General features: G+C 35.8%; 1 protein-coding gene across 10 annotated transcripts in view; it reads right to left on the bottom strand.

The window, feature by feature from the left end:
• CACNA1C (calcium voltage-gated channel subunit alpha1 C) overlaps positions 1 to 20532 on the bottom strand; it is a 970192-nt gene that overhangs the window by 324888 nt on the left and 624772 nt on the right. For 9 of the 10 annotated variants that reach the window (XM_074194976.1, XM_074194966.1, XM_074194971.1 and 6 more), the window contains 2 exons: positions 9337 to 9476; positions 1856 to 1995 (listed from right to left, as the gene is read on the bottom strand). In XM_074194976.1, the coding sequence (XP_074051077.1) occupies positions 1856 to 1995; positions 9337 to 9476 (280 nt within the window). Of the gene's footprint in view, positions 1 to 1855; positions 1996 to 9336; positions 9477 to 15863; positions 19467 to 20532 lie in introns of those variants that run through there. The other variant, XM_074194975.1, reaches the window with a different exon arrangement.

Genomic DNA, 20532 nt, shown 5'->3' on the forward strand with positions numbered 1-20532 from the left:
GGACAAGGGGCCAACTATCCACACCAACTACCAATCAATATTGCTATATTCAGGGAAGAGAAGCCAGTCTAGCTGAAGTAGTCAGATGAATGCATCCTGAGGAAGAAACAAAAGGCAGTTTGTGGCAGCCATAGCAAACCACTCCAACAACACTGGCCGCCATCTCTTCTCAGACTCTATTAGAGATGCTCCAGGACCCTGGAACCCAAGCCTTAGAAATAGTGTTGCTTCTATGCCAGTGTACTTAGCTACTATCCTGGGAAGAAATTTCTTTGTAGGTGCAATCTGGCAATTCCTCCTACAGGTTTCACAGCCACAGCTACTGAAGACCCAGAAAGGAAAGTTTTTGCCACCAGTCACTGGTACTCTCAAATGACTCCACACCAGAATCTGATACAATTTTATCAGTGGAAATGACATTTAAAAAGAAGCATCGAAGGTCCACAGATGTTGCACAGTGTTTGTATTTTTAGATTTTTCAATATATTGATCAATTGTGCTGATTTCTTTTTATTTCATTAAAAAAAACCAAGTTATATGGGATAAGTCTCTAGGGGAGGAAGATACATGGGACAACTATAATGATACAAGAAGCTGAATACATTACCATTTGCTTTACCTGGGCATCCTAATGTCCATGGGACTTTTCCAAGTGATTTGTGGCTAAAACCTTTTATATATGTATTGTTACTGCACTTTAATGTGAGCACCCTAAGAGAAAAGACTGTTGTGTTTTTCTAATTGTAACCTCTCAGCACTTAGCATGTTTTGCATGCTTGTATTTATTCAAGTTTTTTCAATAGTTGATTTCAGATTGCATTTTAGTATACTTACCTTTGATCATGTGATTGTTACTATTGAACTGGAGCATTCAGAGTATTGCTCATTTGGATTATTTAGTCCAATACTTTTCTGGGTGAAGATACCCCACAGAGGTTGGTTCTCCACAAGGATAATTGGCAGAACTGGCATATCAGTTATTATACTCAGACTCCAGGACACTGAGTTCTGAATTTTTAAGTTTATTTTAAGCAAGAGATATCATTTTTGAAAAATCTACTTAAATAAAATTGTCTCCTGCACAGAAATGACCCAGAGCTGATCAATGAAGTCGGACAGTAAACAATTATTGAGCATCTATTACACAGTAGGCACTGTGCTGAATGCTGAGGATACAAAGAAAGGCAAACCTCTCCCAAAGAGAGGGGAGATGGGGCAGATGACATGTACATAACTATGTACGGGATAAATGAGAATTAATCAACGGAGAGAAGGTATTGGAATTTAGGGAACTGGGAAGAAATAGCAGGTAGAAACTAGTGGGTGGTAAAGTCTTTGTAGTCTTTTCTTTGTCAACTGCTCTACACAGAAGCAGGATGGAGTTGGCAAACACGGAAAGGAAGCATTGAATTGTTGGTCCTCTGAATTTAGCCAATGCTGTAAACTCATAAAAAAAGCACTTCTTTAATTTGGGAACCCGATCTGTGAACTTGTCTTGTCCTCATTTCCTAGCCTGCTACAGTATTCTTCATCTTTCAGATTTCAATGTTAATATTTTCCTGAGTGAAAAACTAGCCTTGAGATGCTGCTCTCTACCTCTACTTCTCCCTCCACTCATCTGATTTTGAATTCCCACTGAAATTATTTCTTAGCCAGTGACTATGCTGATGCCCCTGTCCAACCTAGCAGAAGACACAGCTGTCTCTGGTGGCCATACATCCATTCCCCCTTCAATTATCGCTTTCCCCAGTCATATGTCCCAGACATAGCAGAAGTACTATATTCATAACACATATATAAATGTACACATATGTATGCATATACACACATAGATTTTATATTTAAACCTACTTACTTGGCACTCCAGATACTAGTCGTAAGGGACGCAGCACTCGGAAAGCCCTCAGAGCCTTTACATCAAATCCAGCCCCTTTTCCTCCTAGTGCATTTGCCCCGTCTGCTTTGGTTGCTTGTTCTAAAATTGCACTAAACAGCCTAGAAAAGAGAAAAAAGAAAGGCTGCTCTCAGTAGCAAATTCTATCTTTTGTGCCCCAGAACTCTTCGTTCTTCCCTTTTATCTCTTGCAAGATGTGGTGGTTTCCATTTCTTACTCCCCATCTATCTGCCCTAGAAAGACCTAGGGCTCTTTCCACACTCCACTATTATCCCATTCTTATTAAAAGCTGTTCTCAGATCTTTAATTCAAACTAAATCACATTAAAGTCTAATTAATTGATAACAGCTTAAAGTTTTACCCTTCTGAGAATGATTTGCATTTCAACAGGGATCAATCTTAAGCTAAAGGGATGAGTCTCTGACACTTGATGTACAGGGGAAAGATCTTTTCATGTATCAGGGCTTTATCAACTGCCTAAAATAATAATTATTGTGGAATACAGCAAAGCTGATTGATCCAGTATAGGGAATTAAAACCATGACCTGGACCCCTTGCCCATTCTATAGATATTCAGACAAATCCATCATTATGAAAATGAACTGGCTGGTTCCCTTTCAGGAAGGGCTGTGCATAGAAATGGACACTTTGAAAACAAAATTCAAACTTTTTATTTTCCATAAAGATGCTTCTGAGACACTGAATGACACATGGATATAGAATGATGCAAGCATTTGACTGAGATCTTGCAGTAACAATCCAACCTGGAGTTAGAGGAATAGTCTAAAAAATTTCTGGAAGACCATTCAAGTCTTAGAAGTCATGATTCAATTTTATTCTCTTTATTTAATGAAAGTGATATATTAAATAGGATGCCTTGAGAACATCAGAGTTAATATCTGAGTCCTGATGAGGCTTTTTTGTATATGACTAATATGAAGAATCCAGAACAGATTAGTGTAAGGTCTATCCCTACTAAGAAGTATACTATAGTAAGATAGTACTTGTGAATGCTTGTGAAAAGGGTTGAACAGGCTTGGGATGTTATCTTAGTCCTGTAAAGAGGGTTTGCCTGGTATTCCCAGGCTCACTCTAATGTCTCAAAAGACAAACTCTGAAATTTTTTAATTTCTCATTTTAAAGTTTAATATTTTTTAATATTTAACATTTAATATTTAGTTTTAGTTCCTCTAATTCATTTGATGTCCTTTATAACTGAGTTGACAATAAGTGTTTGCAATGAAAAATTCCCTGGATGTATACTTTAATGATAATATTGAGTTTGTGTGAAATCTGCTCTTGACAATGACTATGGTCACTCTCTTTTGGGATAGAAGTCACCAGCTCTGCCATTTACAGTGTGGCCTTGGTAAAATATAGAGGAAAGAACTGTGGTCTTGAAATGTATTCAAATGAATTAAAATCTCTGGTCTGCCAATTACTAATTAGGGAGCAAATGAACAATAAAGTCACTCAAAACTCTTAGTCTACTCATCTATAAAATGAAGGGATTAATACACATATTTTATTTTATGCATTTAGAAACATTATTCTGAGGTGGAATCTATGGACTTTACTGGAATTCTAAGGGGGGTGCGTGACACAGAAAAGATTAAGATCCTCTGGAGATGTTTTCTAAAGACCCTTCCAACTCTAACATTCTGCTATTCTATGACTTCAACTTTAGGGGCCTCTGTTTCTCCAGGAAGGGCTTAGAATAGATAATGAAATTTAAGAAGCATCTGTTAATGATGAACCTACTCTGTGCCAGACACTATGATGCTAGGTACCAGAAATAAAAAGACAAACAACAAATTATCCTTGGCTTCAAGATGCTTATATTCATTCTAAACAGGTTGGGAGGTGATAGTGAAAGGGTTAAACAGAGTCCTGAAGGGAAGCAGAGGTTCCAAGAGGCAGAGATAAAGAGGAAAATCATTCTAGGTCTATATTAAAAACAGAGAAGTTGAAGCTAGAACAGCATATTTGGAGAGAACAATAGTAACTGAAAACAGTCAACAAACAATAATAAAGCATTTACTGTAAGTCATACTCTGAGGATACAAACATTCAGACAATTATACTTCTTATACAAACAAGTATAAATTGGTCATAATTTTAGAGAGAAGATGTTAGCATTGAGGAGGATGAGAAAAAGACTTCTTATATAAGGTAAATGACAGTAGATTTATTTCCTCTTCAAAGGAGCACAGAGCAGTCTTTTCTTCCAAGGGACACGTTCTACTAAAGGACATAAACATTAAGGCTTAGTTGATCAGACAGGCTTAGCTGCCATATTGAAAGGGAGATCAAATGTTGTAAGAAGAACCTAGAAATCTCTTTGGAAAACCATTTATTCTAGGAAAGTGTGCTTCTTGGGGGTTATTGGTTGTTTAGGGTTAGACGGAACATTTTTCCCTATCATGATCCTCCCTTTAGCATCCTAATATTCTCCTTTCCACCCTTTCCAACTCCTGTCAGGGCAACCTTTCAAAAGTCATGCAGCCTCAGCAAAGAATATTTTGAATTAGAGGAGAGGTAAAGGAAAGTAATGATTTTGCACTGGTCACTCAGAGGGCATGTCCAATGTGCCTATAGCAAATATAGGTGAGCATGGAAAAAAAAAATCAAAGAGAACCTAGTATAAAGAAGAACTCGATCTTTTTTTTTTTTGTGCAGTGCTATAAAGGGATAATGAAAAAGGCTACTTCTATGGCATGAGGAATGAGGAAAGCTCTTCAGTCCCAGATTTTTCCAGATAAAAGAGATATATCAAAAGATAAGATCATTCCATTTCTTGGCTAGATTCAAGGGCAAGTAGAAGAGAATGTGCCATCAGCAGGAACACAATCAAGGGTCTCAGGAAACAACCAACTGGCCAAGATAGAGTATTTTAGTGTCAAAAACCACCCTTTTTAAGATCCAAGAAGTATTTAATGTTGCCTTTCTTCAACAACTTCATTAGATCAGTTATCTTGATCGCAGTCCCTAAAAGGACTTCAGAAGCTTCTTGCATTATGGGCACTCAAGGCTATACTCACTGTGGCTAGATTGATGGCTATAATACTTCTTCATAAGGTCCCACTAACAAAAATCCCAATTTCATAAAAATCATTCATTGGGAGATAGAAGACACATTAGAGGTCATCAACTCCAACCCCATCATTTCACAATTGAGGAATCTGAGACCCAGAGAGTTTAATGACTTGCCTATATAGTAAATAAATGACAGAAGCAGGATCAGAACCTGGATCCTTTCTTCAAATCCAATATTCTTTATATTGTACTATACTGTTATATAGATGAGAAAGTGCTATCTCAATGCAAGAGAATATTCATAGCTAAGAGCAAAAACAAAACTCTCCCACTGGACTGAACTAAAAGGCAAAATCCACTCTAGGTTCCTTGTGACATCTTTTCTATTGTTCTCTCTTGTCACCTAGAATTGGGTCATGCACTGTGGGAGCAGTCAATCACCTTTAACTGAATTAAATCAGCAAAGAAAGAAATGAAGGTACTCAGCTGGAAAGAAAAAAAATAACCCTTGCATGTCAACCTTGCTCTTGTATTAGTCCCAGCTGCAGCCATTTATCCAAGGACTGCAATTGATAGTCTCCCTCCTGAAATTTATTTTTTATGATTGAGGAAAAGCTGCTCAGAAAAACTGAGCCTTGGGGAAGGTGCTGAACTGATAGCATTTGGGATCATTTGTAACTATTGGTATTCATCTGTCCTGGAGATCACTCTTTCATACACAAATTGGAAGATATAGCAGAAGCTTCTAGGCTCTGATGTCTTACTTCTTCTCCACTTAACTGAAGTTTCCTTCTTCCTTCAAGACTAAACTTAAATGTTACTTCCTCTTTGAAGTGTTCCTTGTTTTCTAAAGTGAAAGTGATCATAAGTAGATAATTCAGTCATGTTTAGTTGAGTCCAACTCTTTGTTGGCCTCCCAAATTGGGGTTGTGACCCCAACCTCTAATAGTGGAGTGGTCTGTCATTTCCTTCTCATGATCACTTTACAGATAAGAAACTGAGACATGAGTGATAAGGGATAATTGACTTGCCCTGGGTTCTATAGCTAGTAAGTGCCTGAAGCTGAATTTGAACTCATGAAAATGAATCTTTCTGATTCCAAGCTTTGGGCTATATCCACTTCACCACCTAGCTGTCAGAAAAGATCTTTCCATTCTTTAATTTTTAATAGCACTTTGGCACTGCATTGATCTCATTCTCCTTTGTATCATAGTTATTTGTATTTCCAGGCTCTTTCACCTTCATTAGATTATAAGCTCCTTTGTAGAGTATTTACTGTGCCTAGCACATGATTAATATTTAATGAATGTTTGTTGAAGGAACACATAAGGAATGAATGAATTTCAGTGTTCTCTGGAGTCAGGACTACACTGATGGAGCTTCCTGTTTGATAGGGACAGTTCTGATGTCTATTAGTCAAAATCATTTCTAAGCAAAGGTAGAAAACAAAAATTAGACTCCATCCCCTTCCACTTGAAAAGCAATCCTAATGACCAAAAAGTTCATTTCAAAATGATGCAAATTAGCACATATATGCATTCCTGTAAGGAAGGCCTGGTAGGAGAAGATACATTGACAGATTCAAATGAAACTGAGAAATCCTGAGAAGTTGCTCTGCACATTGACCTTCATTTTCTCTCATGGTACAGAAGTACCTTGGGGAAAACTCCAGTGACATCTTGACATCAGTCTTTTGACTTTGTTCTAGTGTTTCCTAATATCTCATAGAGTCATTAGAGTCCCTTGACCAATTGTAATTTTTAAAGAATTATTTTCTTCAATATTTTTTGGTGCCTTTTTCAACAAACTCTTAATTCTTTTCATAATTTCTTGTTTAGCTCTCATTTCTTTCCCCAACTTTTCTTCTACCTCCCTCAATGATTTTTGCTTTTGCAACAGGGAGAGTCAGTATTTCTCATCTTGCCATATAGGTGAAAAACTGAGTCTTAAATGAATTGTGCAGTAACACATAGCTAGTGTCATAACTTGTCTGAGAGGACAATTATGAAGAAAGCACTTTATATATCTAAAATACTAAATAAACATAATCTATATATTTTGAGTTTTTTTGTTTTGTTTTTGTTTTTTGCTTTTTGCATGGCAATGGGGTTAAAGTGACCTGCCCAAGATCACACAGCTAGGTTATTATTAAGTATCTGAGGCCAAATTTGAACTCAGATCATCCTGACTCCAGGGCTGGTGCTCTATCCACTATGTCACCTACCTACCCCTAAAATCTCTATATATTTTGAACTCAAACCCCAGGCTTCTAGCTTTAAGGTCTGAAAGCAGGGTGCTGAAGGATTATTTTGCAAAGCAAATTACTACTATCAAAGTTCATCTAGAGGAAAGAGGGTCAAGAACCTCAAGGGAAAGATGAAAAAAAAAAGAGGACTGAAAGAGTCCAGTTCTCAAAATCTATTATAAAACTGCAATAAAAATGTTTAATATTGATAAAAAATATAGAAGTTGATCAATGGAATAGATTAGATAAGTAAGATTCAGAAATAAGTGAATACAATAGTTTAAAATTGGATAAATCTAAAGATTCTAATTGCTAGAATAAGGACCCCCATTTGAGAAAAACTGCAGAAACTGGAAAGTATGTTAGCAGACATTAGGTTTAGGTAAGTCTCTTGCACCATTTAATCAATTCCAAATGTCTATTTAGAGAGAGAATGAAAGAAGATATTTTGTGTAACTATGGTTAGGATAAGAAGTCCTAATAGGATAAAGATGACCATAGTAGTTAAAATGACTAATTTCAATGTAAAATTGAAAGGGTTTCACATGAATAGAATGAAGCTAGAATTAGAAGCAGTTAATTGGGAAAAATCACTGCACCAAATATGTCTGATAAAGCTTTGACATGCAAAATAAAATATGCAGTTGAAATAGATATGTAAATACAGGAGCAAATCCCTAATGGGTAAGATGTCAAAGGATATGAATAGGTAGTTTTCAAAAGAAATAAATGCAATAAAGCACAACAAAAATATGCTCCAGATCATGAACAATAAGAAGAATGTAAATAAAAACAACTTTGAGGTTTCAACTCATAGCCATCATATTGCCAAATACAACAAAGGACAAAAATAGTAAATCTCACAAGAGCTGTGGGAAGATAGACACACTAATGTAGTATACTCATTTGGTATATTTTCTTAAAACATATGTTGGGTTTTCTTTAACAATCTGTACTGAAGTGGGACAGGGCATATTGGGGAACATGTGCTTTTCTTTTTTATTTGGCAGTGGGGATAGAGACCTGAATTTGAATCCTTTCTCTAATACACTGAGTTTTAGGATCTCAGGTATGCCACTACTTAATTTATCTGAGAATGTTTCCTTATCTGTAAAATGGAGAGCCTATTACAATACTTACTTTACAGGGTTGTTGAAAATATCAGGGAGCATTATTATATGTGATGTGCTTAGTAAACCTTAAAGCTATAGCAATGATAGTAATTAATATTCTCAATTATTTGATTTCTTCTTTCCTCAACTCTTTCTAGAATTTTTTTCCCTTAGAAACACAAAGCAAATGTTTCCATAGAGTTGGTGCTCTTATTTTGGGGTCTATGAACATAAAAAAGTCTGCATTTTAATATAATTGGTTTCTTTTATAATCTTTTGTACTTTATCTTATGCATTTAAAAACATTATTCTGAGGTCAATTCTGAGGGTATCACTAGACTACCCAAAAGGTCCATTATTCATTTATACAAAAAATAAAAATAATCCCTAATTTTGGGGGAATTACTTAGGTGAATAATTTGAAAGTGAATTGAATAACTGTGTACCTTTATATAAGGATATACACAAATGGTTCATGCTTTACTCCTCTACATACCACAGGTTCCTAAATGTTAGCACTTTGAAAAGAATATAGTAACTCATATTTATGTAACATTTTAAGATGTACAAAGTACTTTCCTTCCAGAGGTCTTTTGAGGTATGTAGTATAAGTATTATCATCTCCATTTTATAGAGAAGGAATCTGAGGATATCAAAGGACCTCTAAGTATCATGACTGGGATCCAAATTCAAGTCTCCTGACTCTAGGCCAAAATTTTTTTTCACTGTATCTCTAAATCTCTTTAGGGGAGTAACATTATATGAAAATGAATTCCAGAAAGAGGGAAAAGTCTGTTGGGGGTGGGTGGGGAGGTGCCAGGAAGAAAGGATAAAGAACTCAGGTAGAATGACCTCTCACTTAGAGGACCACTAGATTTCACAAAGTGTCACTCATTTTATCCTAAATTCTACAGAGAGAATATTCTAGGAAACATAACTCTTTCCTTTATAGAACAAGATTAATTAATCCCTCTTTCTTCATCCTTTCATCACAGAAATTTAGCCCTGTTTTCCCCTACCCTTTTTTGTGTGTTGGGGGGGATACTCACCCTACTACCACAATTATAAAATCTAGTAAATTCCAACCGTTGCGGAGGTAAGCATTGGGGTGAAAGAGAAGTCCATAGGCTATTACTTTTAAAAATGCTTCCACTGTAAAAATGATGAGAAAGAGATATTCCACTCGTTCCTGGAGAAAAGAAAACAAAAAGGAGACAGAGAAACACAATCATTAATTTGGTGTTTTGCAAAATATTGAACCAGCTGCTATCACTTCTGCAATATGTAACTATTTAAATCTGCATGTGTCTGTATATATATATATATATATATATATATATATATATATATACACACACATATATATATTACTTTGCATTTCATAAAGCACTTTTCATATAAGTTTCATTCTTATTATATAGATCAGGGCTATCCAACGTTAATTTTAAAAGGTTTTATTGAAAGAATAGACAGTATATTTTGATTTGCCCTTTTAGTGAGAGCTCTATGGTAGCTTGGCTTTGTTTAACAAAAGCATTTAGAAAGCCCACAGGCAGTCCCATAAAATTGCCCGGTGGCCCATGCTGCATTTTGGACAGTCCTGATATAGATGATAAAATGAAAACTCAGAAAGGTTTACAATGACCTGCCCATTGTCACATAATTAAGAAGGACAGCAGGATTTGGATACAGCTCTCTTGTCTTTAGGTTGGGCATTCTTTCCCAAAGAGCACAGTTGCCTCACAGATGAGGTTTTGCTCAGATGCTAGGAGAAGCATTTGCCCAATGGACAGGTCCTAGAGTTTGACTCTAGGACCTGGTTCTATACCACTGGATATTATGACTTGAAAGGCCTCTGGGCATGAAAATTTGAACAAAATATCAAACCTATCATGGGATCATAAATTTAGAGTTAAAAGGAACCTTGGAAGTTATCTAGTACCATATACTTAATGTATAGATGAAGGAAACCTAAAGAAGTTAAATGATTTGCTCAGGGTCATATAGCTAGTGGCAAAGTTGAGACTTGGATCCAGATTCTCTAACTCTAGCCTGTCTATTCTACCTTCTTTGCTTCTTGGAGGCATTCCTGCAAATCCCAAAATTGTTGAGTATCAAGGCAAGTAATTAGATCAGCTTTTGGACTATAATACCTGAATTAGATTAGCAAATATCTTATAGTGCATTTATTGACAATTAAAAGCAAGAACTTGAAGGAGGGGAATGTAGAATAGGATCTAAGGCTCCAAGGTATCTTAGACCTTTTATGCTATTATGGCCCCCTGGGCCACCTGGAGGAGCCCTTAGAACCCTTCTCAGAATATTCTCAAAAGTCCAAAACACACAGGACTACTAAGAAAATAAAAAGTTAATGAAAATAAAGATGTAATATTTTTCCTTTCCAAAGTCATGCATTTCCTTAAATTCTATCCATAGATTTAAAAACTCTGGTTCAAGGGGAGCTGGAGAATTGATATATCAGGAGGAAAGAAAGGGGACATTGAGGAGAAGATGGAGGACTTTGCTTATTTTAGTTCTGTTGAAATGTTTTTTTGGGGAAGGATAGGGAGGATGGTGGTGATGGTGGTGGTATTCACACATATTACCCAAATGATAGATATAAAAGATATGAAAATAATTTGAGAAATATAAAATCATAATCTCTTAGCAATGATTGGAAAATGCATCCTACTTGGTTAAATAAGGTATCCTAGAAATTTAAAATTTCAACATTCAAAGAGTCAAGGACTTTCAGTTACATTTTCTTGGATAATTAGCACTTTCTGGGTAGATAGGAATATAGGGTAAGGTGAAGTATTGGAGAAGTCCAGACTCCATGAATGGGGCTTAAATATACATGCCTTTTTTTTTCTTTGCCACTGTCTGGGAAGGGTCATCTTTAAAAAAAATGCAGCCTATGTCATTGGAAGCCCATACTTAAAAAGGTCAAAATCTTGGCTCAATTAGAATAAAAGTCTGTTAGCTGATTCACTTGTTTCCCTCACAGCTTTTAATTGCTTTTCCCCAATCTCTCTCCCTTAATGCAGAGGCTTAATAGCCCCCACTTCTTGTTTGCTACCATGACATCTTCATGCTTCACTGCCTCCTGAATGAAGAACCTCATCCTGTCTCTGCTACAGCTGCAAAATGTCAGCTTGTCCTGAATTCTTGATGCTGCTCTCTTCAGCATCAAGGGACTGCCCATAGGGACTGATTCATGGTGTCCAGGGATAGCCAGGTGGAGATGGAACCCAACAGCTGACTTCACTCACCCCAGCCCAGTCAGGGAGGAGGGAGATCTTTGGAACAACTTTCTATGAATTTCTCCATTTTTACCACCCTTTTGATCCCTGGAGACTATACCAGGACTCAATGCATGAGATAACCAAGAGAATCAGAAATATATGGAGTCAGAGTGTGGTTATGGTACCCCCCATTATGTTTCGTTTTAATAAACTTAATTTTTTTAATGAATAAAAACCTCTTTTTTCTCTCCATTTCTTTCTCCAATATAGGGGGAAAAGTCAATCAACAACAAAACCCCTGTAATAAATATTAATAGTTGAGGAAAAGAAATTCCTTCATTGATCAATCAATCTGTAAATCTTTATAAAGTCCATGCTAAATACTGGGGATACAAAGAAAAGTAAAAGCCAATCCTTGCTCTCAAGCAACTCACAACTTAATATGGGAATTAACAGACAAATAACCATCCATGAATAAGCTACATCTAAGATAAGTTATGTTCTTTGCATTTGATTCCATTTTGTCAATTAATAGTGGTCTTTTGATGGTATAGTTCATTCTAGGGGCAAATATCCTCTCTATGGAGTGCCTGATGGTTTTTATTTGATTAAAATGAATTTCAAGACCTGTTGTAGGGAAGGAAATATCATAGAGGGACAACATGTAGCCAAATGTAAGTATGTACACATGGAGGGATGTAGTTGTAAGGCCTCCAAAGCTCGCTATGCTATCAATAAGTTCATGTAAAGACAGCTACATGGATATTGGGTAGCCATGGATGCTTGGGACCTGCCAATTTAAGAAGTGAATATATGTACACAGGGTAATATGGCCAGGAGTTATGGGGTCAGCTACATTCCATTATTGCCTTAGGAAAGTGATAAGAATCTACATGTAATAATAGTGTCAGAGTTTCACTAATGTTGGTAGAAATGAGGAGTCTGGGAAGGAGGGACAGACTTTAATTGATATTCTAGATACTGTTAAATTCCAGAGATCCATTCCAATTCAATTTAACACACATGTAAGTCACTACTGTGTAGAGACAATAGGTTTTAGGAGAGTAGCAAAGTCAAGATAGACCTCACTTTTACAGAGTTAACATTCTTATAGGGGATAGGATGTGGATACAAAAAGCTATAACATACACCCCATGACTTCAGCCCAATCACAGTTCAACAAATTTCACCTTATACATAATGAGTTCTTACATAATAGTCATAGTGACTTAGTCCAAGACCAGGTTCCTTTCTAATTACTTTCACCTTGATTTCTGGTGAAACATGTAAAAAATATCATTGCTCCTTCCTATCCCTCCAAGATGGCAAGTATGTACAACTTTCATTCCCCAAGGAGAAGAAGAGCTGAAGGCCTTAGGTAAAGCAGGATATTTCACAGCAAGAATACCTGACTCCATTGTAACCAAGGAATTGCTAACCCATAATTTCCTTTGATCTTTAGGAGCCCAATATTTATCAATAAGGTATCATTTTTCCACATTCAGCTCCACTTGGAGATTACCAAGTACGACCTAGAAAATAAAATAGCAGTGGAATTATCCAGTAATTCATAGGAAGAGGAACAGTGATTGTGTTCCTGACCTCTTCCCCCCCACCTCTAGTCTTTAGCTATGCCAAATATGGCCTCCTCAAGAGGAGGCCTTGGCAGTGTGCTTAGGAAGGACGATCAGTATTGTGAGTGGATCAAATAATCTAGGTTTCCTGTATGAACAAGCTAACCCTCTGGTGCAGAAAACCACTAATAACTCTGACTTTGGAAGCTAGAGGAGTTCATGTGTCATACTCCAGATAAACTGTAAAACAACGTTGTTGATTCTGTTCCCCTGCCAACATGTGTTGCTGCAGAGAGATTTACACAAAGCTGAAGAATAACAATGGGATAATTTTTAAAAACTAAAGTTGACTTTTAGGAACATTCAGTATTTTCCCCAAGGCACTGCTTTTCAGATATGTGTTGGGAAAATTTTCCAATTTTATATTTGGCAATATACTGGTAGATAAGGGAAGAAGGATCAATCATTCAACGACCATTTATTATGCTTACACTGTTAGTCACTCAGAATATAAAGACACAAGTGAAGACATCTCTGCCCTCAAGGAGTTTCCAGTCTAGCTGAGTAACAATAGCAACCAACTTAGGAGTGAAAGTTGGAATCCATCTAGGGTCACCTTTTCATTCTAGCTTGATCTCATATTCTATTCATGTGCTTTGTGTTCTGGCTACCCTTATTACTTTCTATCCCAAAATATAGACTGCAGTTTCCTATCTGTCTCTTAAAACCCATATGCTACCTCCTTCACAAAATCTTCCCTGATGTTTCTAGAAATGACCATCACCTTCAGATCTTACTAAATACTTGGTTTTGTACTTTCTAGATGTACTTATTGTGTAAATGCTTTTTGATTGAGCAGCTGATTGCATCACATCATATATGTTGATGTCTTATCCCCCAAATAGATTGCTAGCTCTGAGGTGGCTGAGATTTTACCTGGTTTAACTTGTCATCTTACCCAGAATTATAATGCTTTCCAAACAGAAGGATTTTTTTGACGGTTGGTTATTTAAAGTTGAAGGCAAAAGAGGTAAATCCGTAGGAAAATCAATGCATTCTGTTCACCTCAACTAAAGGGAACACTGGAAACCAGTCTATTACTGACTTCTGAATAAATTATACTCTTCCATTGCAATCTTCAAGTCATGACTCATATTCCACCCATTCTCAGGGATTTCCTTGAAGTTACAACTACATTTCCTTCCTTGTGTTAAAATCCTTCATTCACTGTGTTCGATACCATACTTGGCATAGTTAAAGACTAGAGGTGGGGGGGAAGAGGTCATGAACACAATCACTGTTCCTCTTACTATGAATTACTGGATAATTCCACTGCTATTTTATTTTCTAGGTCGTACTTGGTAATCTCCAAGTGGAGCTGAATGTGGAAAAAATACCTTATTGATAAATATTGGGCTCCCAAAGATCAAAGGAAATTATGGGTTAGCAATTCCTTGGTTACAATGGAGTCAGGTACTCTAGAACAAAAATCTAACCCTGCAATAAGCACTTACTTATTTAATATTTATACGAAATGATAACTGACATCAAACAATGCTTACATTTTTCCCATATGTTTCACATATATTACTTCCTTTGAGACTAACAACAAAACTATGGCATAATTTCTGTGGTGAATATATTCCTCATTTTACAGATAAGGAAATTGAGGTTCATAGAAATTAAGTGATTTGATCATGGTCACTTAAATTGTGTCAGAAGCATGATCTGAACCTTGTGTAACATGCTGTCTATTAGATCAATGATAAAAACACATATAGAAACCATGCATAAAGATCCCTTATGGCTGCATTTTGACTTAGAAAATCACACATTAGCATCATGTTGGTCCTATTGCATTTTTGTTTTGTTAAACATTTCCCAGTTACATTTTAATCTATTTCTGTTTCACTCTGGAGGGTTGCAAACAGGTCATGAAGTAGACATTACATGGGTTAGACCACACTGCCTGGGCAGTAACATGGGCATGTTACTGTCAAAAATATACAGTTAACGTGCATTCAGCATTAGTCCTAAATTGAATAATTTACCTAAAACTAGATCGCCAATAGCCAATATGTGCAGAGAGGGGAAGTAGGTATTGTCAAATTCACAGAAGTCTGTTAGAAGTCATAAGGTATGAGTCTTGACTTAACAGCTCATGAGTTTGGGAAAATCATTTCATTACCATAATCATCAGTACCATTACCATAATGATTACCATTGCCATTCTTTATAAGATAAGAATAATGATACTTGCAACTGATATAGAAAGTTGGTCTCTGAATCAGTGAAGATCCTCTAGTTCAGGTCTCAATGGGTCACTCTGGACAAGTCAAATGCTCAGAGTTAATAGACAACTCTTTAAGACTTAAGAGTTTTACTTCTTTTTCATCTGATATGGGGAAGCAACATGACATATACACATATACTTATATGATATACATAAATTGCATATAAATATGTCATAATGGGTCAGAAGTCATATAAATTCATATGTTTATATTTACATAAACACAAATATATACTAAAGTACTGTAGTGAGCCTGCTTTCTGGGTCAAGAGGTTTGGGTTTCAGATGATGATGATGATGATGCTGATGATAACTAACATATTTATCATGCTTTAAATTTTAAAAAATTTACAAAACATTTTTACAAACATTATTGCATTTTATTTGATATTAGTTTACTCTAAATATTAAAATGTTTTGATAGCCAACTCCAAGCAGAAGACAGAGAGATGTTGTCCTTGTACCTTTGGAGGAAGGTGATATTCCATTAAAAGACCCCTTCCAAAAGGTTTTTGGATTTATATTTGTGGAGAGATATACATTCCAGGTATTTGGAAATTAGCTCCTAATACATCCACCCGATGGGAAACACTATAAGACAAAGGAAATAACAGTGTATTAAATAATTTTTCTAGTGTTCCTGGTTTGGGGAAGACAAGATATCAATAAACTAGTGTCTGCAGAATGTTGCTACTCAAGCTCTTTATTGTGCTGTGAGATATCCCCCCCTTTTAATTTTTGTGGAGGAAGGCATGGAAGGGGTCATTTTAAATCAAATGGGTACAGCCAAGAAAGGTAAGCAAAAATGAGGGATGACAGATAGCTAAACTTGAGTTGTTCAGTGGAACCCACAAAATACTAAATGAAAGGGAGAATGGCTTTGTTTGAGTGTAGACTTTTTTTTTAGGCTTTTTTTTTCTCAAGGCAATGGGGTTAAGTGGCTTGCCCAAGGCCACACGACTAGGTAATTATTAAGTGTCTGAGGTCGAATTTGAACCCAGGTACTCCTGACTCCAAGGCCTGTGCTGTATTCACTGCACCACCTAGCCACCCTGATCATAGGCTCTTTATGAAGGAATTAGGGCAGGACAAAACAGGAACAGCACAGGAAGAGAAAGATTTGGCAATCTGCATTGCCTCAAAGTACTTGTGGATGAGAATGGAAATCTGTCTAAATACCAAAGTATGGTAAAAAGTGGGGATGGCCATGACTTCTGACACCATTCTTCAGCTGATAAATTGTCAAAGGATATAATAGTTATTTTCAGGTCATCATAAAATTTATAAAATACCTTATAGTTTTCTTGTGGATAAAATATTTTCTAAATTTTAAAGTGGTATTTAAAGACTTTCCTCTTCTTTTTTCTTACTCTTCCATTATTATTGAAGAATCATATAAAATTGGAGATAGGGAATAGACCTGTGATTTCACTGGCAAACTTAAGTCCTAGAAGGGGAAATTCTCTCTACCAATGCAGATGACATTTTCTTTGCAACTTCCTGTCTTGGAGAGTTGCTATGACAATACCTTACTCCGAAGAATGATCTCTACTCCCTATACTATTTCATAATGAGCATTCATAGATATACATATGCATGAATCTATCTATCTCTCTAACTATCTCTCTATCTAGTTTGTTTATACATATTTGTCAGCATTTTGTTCCTCCTTTAGACTGTGAGCTTCTTGAGAGTAGGGAATGGTTGTTTTTTGGTTTTTAATCACTAAGCACAGCATCTGAACCCATTGTGAATACTTAATAAATATGCTGATTAACTAACATGTAAAATATAATGGTAATTATGGAAACTTTTTGAGAGTAAGGGTTGTTTCATTCTTTTTTATTTGTATCCTCAGTACTTAGTGTACTACCTAGTAGAAACTTAATAAATGCTAATTGTGTTATATTACATATAGTATTATGTAATATAAGGAAGAGAGGAAAAGAAGATCTAATTAGACTATGTTGTCCTGGCTATTCTTAAATAATCATATGCATATTGAGGAAATGTGTTCATGCTGAGGGGCAGAGGCATCTACAAAATGACAAGACAAGACTCTGGGTCTTATATAGGCAGAGATATTGTCTTTGGCTCTCTGCTTCTCTCCAGTAGCCATTTGACAATTTACCTTGACCTGTATTAAAGCTTAACTCAGTCTAGCCTGAAGAGAGTTCTTTAGTCTACTTTGCCTACAGAATAAACCATAAGCTCTTAAATTAATACTTTCAGACCTGGTCAATCTCATTTGACCCTGCCCTAACAGTCTCATCCCATATTATTTTGTGGTTCAGTCAACTGAAGTATTGATGTCTTATTTTTTATTAATATTTTATTTGTTTTCCAGTTATATGCAGTAGCAGTTTCCACCTTATCTTTTTTATGTTTTGAATTTTACAAATTTTCCTCACCCCTTCCTTCCCTCCCCCCAATCCCCTACAGAACAGTCTGATAATCTTTACATTGTTTCATATTGATCACATTCTATCCTCTTCTGCTGCCATACCTTTATTTTAGTTCCTAGAATTCCCCGTTCCCCTCCTTTTCTATCTCAATCTGCCAAAATTTTCTACCCATTCCTCAATATTCATTTTTTTGATGTCACCTGCTCTAGGAAATCTTCTTTAGCCCAACTTCTATCTGCCAAATGTAAATAATCTTTCTATCCCTGGAATTCCTTTAGCCTCTCATACCTTATACATTTTATTTGTTCTATCTTACATTTTAGTTATTTATGTTAGTGTTGTATCATTTATTATAATTACAAAAATGAAAATAAAACTGTTTCTTGATGACAGTTGTCTTATTAAATTTTGTATCCCCTATAATGCCTACCTTCAAATAAATTCAATTTAATTCAACAAGCACTTAAAATAAAGACCTGCTTTTTACCAGAAACTGCCTTTGCTTTCATGAAGCTTATTTCTAAAAGAGAAATTCAACACATATACAGATAAGTTAATATAAAAAAGTAAAATAAATACTGTGTGACAGAGGGGGAAGCAGAGCAGTAAACACTAAGGGGAAAATAAAGATACAGATGGCATTTTATATACAATGGGAATTTAAATAAAGTATTCTGTGAACCCCTTACATTCTAAAAATGTGAATTATTATTATCATCATATTGACAAATATTTATGAGTTGAGTTGTTCTGAAGCTGTCTGTGTCTCCTCCCCTCTACTTATACATTTCATAATCAGCCTTCCCAAGCAGACTCCTCTGCTGATGTCTCAAACTGCTTCCAGTACACTGGCATAATACACAGTGGCATCATCTATTCAGTCTATTTAAAAGCCAACAGGCAAGGAAATGAATGCACATCAGCTGTAACTCAGACACACTCCACATATGGCAGGGAGACATTAGAGTTGGCACTGTATTCTGCAATAGCAAAAATCTCATCAGGTTACTGAGTTCTTCCAGAATGAAGATGCTCGGGGAACTATAAATGTGAATTGCCCAACTGGTATGCATTTAATGCTTCTAAAACACTATTTACTTTCACAGCCAGGTTTCTTCACTAGTGGCAGCAAGGTGCTCAGTGAAGATCTATTATGGGACCTGCAGGAGTGAGGAAGACCTGAGTTCAGATCCCTCCCCAGAAACTTGCTAGCTTGGTGGTCTTGGGCAAGTCACTTAGCCTCACATATTAGTTTCCTTATCTATAAAATAGGTGCAGTAGCGCCATCCTCCCAGTGTTGTTGTAAGGATAAAATGAAACTATTTATAAAATGCCTTGCAAACTTTAAAGTACTATAAACATGTCAGTTATTATTATTATTTGTCCTATTATTGTTTCCAACTCTGTTCTCTGCCTCAGCTTTCCCCAAGGCAAGATATTTAGATGCTACTCCTAAAATAGGGAGGAAACACAGCAAGTTTGCTGGAATTAAATCTTGTAGAATTCATAAGGCTACAGACTGGACCTACTATTTCCCTGGTGAAAAAACTCCTTCAGTCACTGTAAACCAGTCCTTTCTCTGTAGCTTATAATTGGAGACTTGCTCAAGGTCACACAGCAAGTTTTTCTTAGAGTTTAGACTAGGTCTCCCTGGCTTCTATCTAACATACTTCTAAACTCTAACAAATACTGGCTGTGTGACCTTGAGCAAGTCACTGATTATAAGCTACAGATATATATATATATATATATATATATATATATATACACACATATGTAACATATATATGTTATGTATAAATATGATACATATAAACATATATGAGAATCTTATATTTTAATGACCATCTAGTCCAGTGCCTTTATTTTAGAGATGAAAAAAATTAAGGCTCAAATAGGTAAATGATTTGTATAAGGTCATATAGCTCATCTACTCTAATAATCCACAGATCTTGATTTGGTCAAATTAGATATTCATTTAATCCAATAAAGATTAAAATTCTTCTACAATTTAATAGATAGTTTTAGGGAATTGATATGGCCACAAAAAACAACAGCCTGTGGCAAAACTAGAAATACACATCTCAGAATGTAGGTCTTTTCTCGTCCCTTGTCTTCTTTTTCTTCTTTTTCCTTCCCCTCTGGATGACCTTCCATCTGTATCAATCTATTTCTGTAGAGATCTTCTAAATAGTAGCTTGATATATATATATATATATATATGTATATATATATATATATACATATATATATATATATATGCATTGTCTTCCCCATTAGAATATAGGATCCTTAAGATCAGGAATGATCTTTGCCTTTTTTTCTGTATCCAGTGTTTATCTTAATTTCTGGCACAAATTGCTATAATAATGCAGCTGTCTGCATAACCAGATGACAATATATATGATACTCAAAGTATTAGGAATTCTATCATTATTGGTAAGACCTCATAATTTAAAAGTCTATTTTAACTCAAAATACTTATCTTCTACAAACATCTCAATCTGCTTTCCTCTGAACTATAGCAAATTTGGAAAGAGTTAGCATAATAGAGGGTAGCACCCTGTTTTGTATTAGAGTTATCCTTATCCAGCTTCTCCTCTTTCCTAAATTGCAAATTCCTTGAGGTCAGGTAAATATATATTCTTTCCTATAGCACTCTGTTGTTTTTATTGATCACACATGCAAATTATCTATATCACAGTCATTTTCTGATATACCTTTTGCC

Source organism: Macrotis lagotis, chromosome 7, assembly GCF_037893015.1.
Source record: "Macrotis lagotis isolate mMagLag1 chromosome 7, bilby.v1.9.chrom.fasta, whole genome shotgun sequence".
NCBI lineage: Eukaryota > Metazoa > Chordata > Mammalia > Peramelemorphia > Peramelidae > Macrotis > Macrotis lagotis.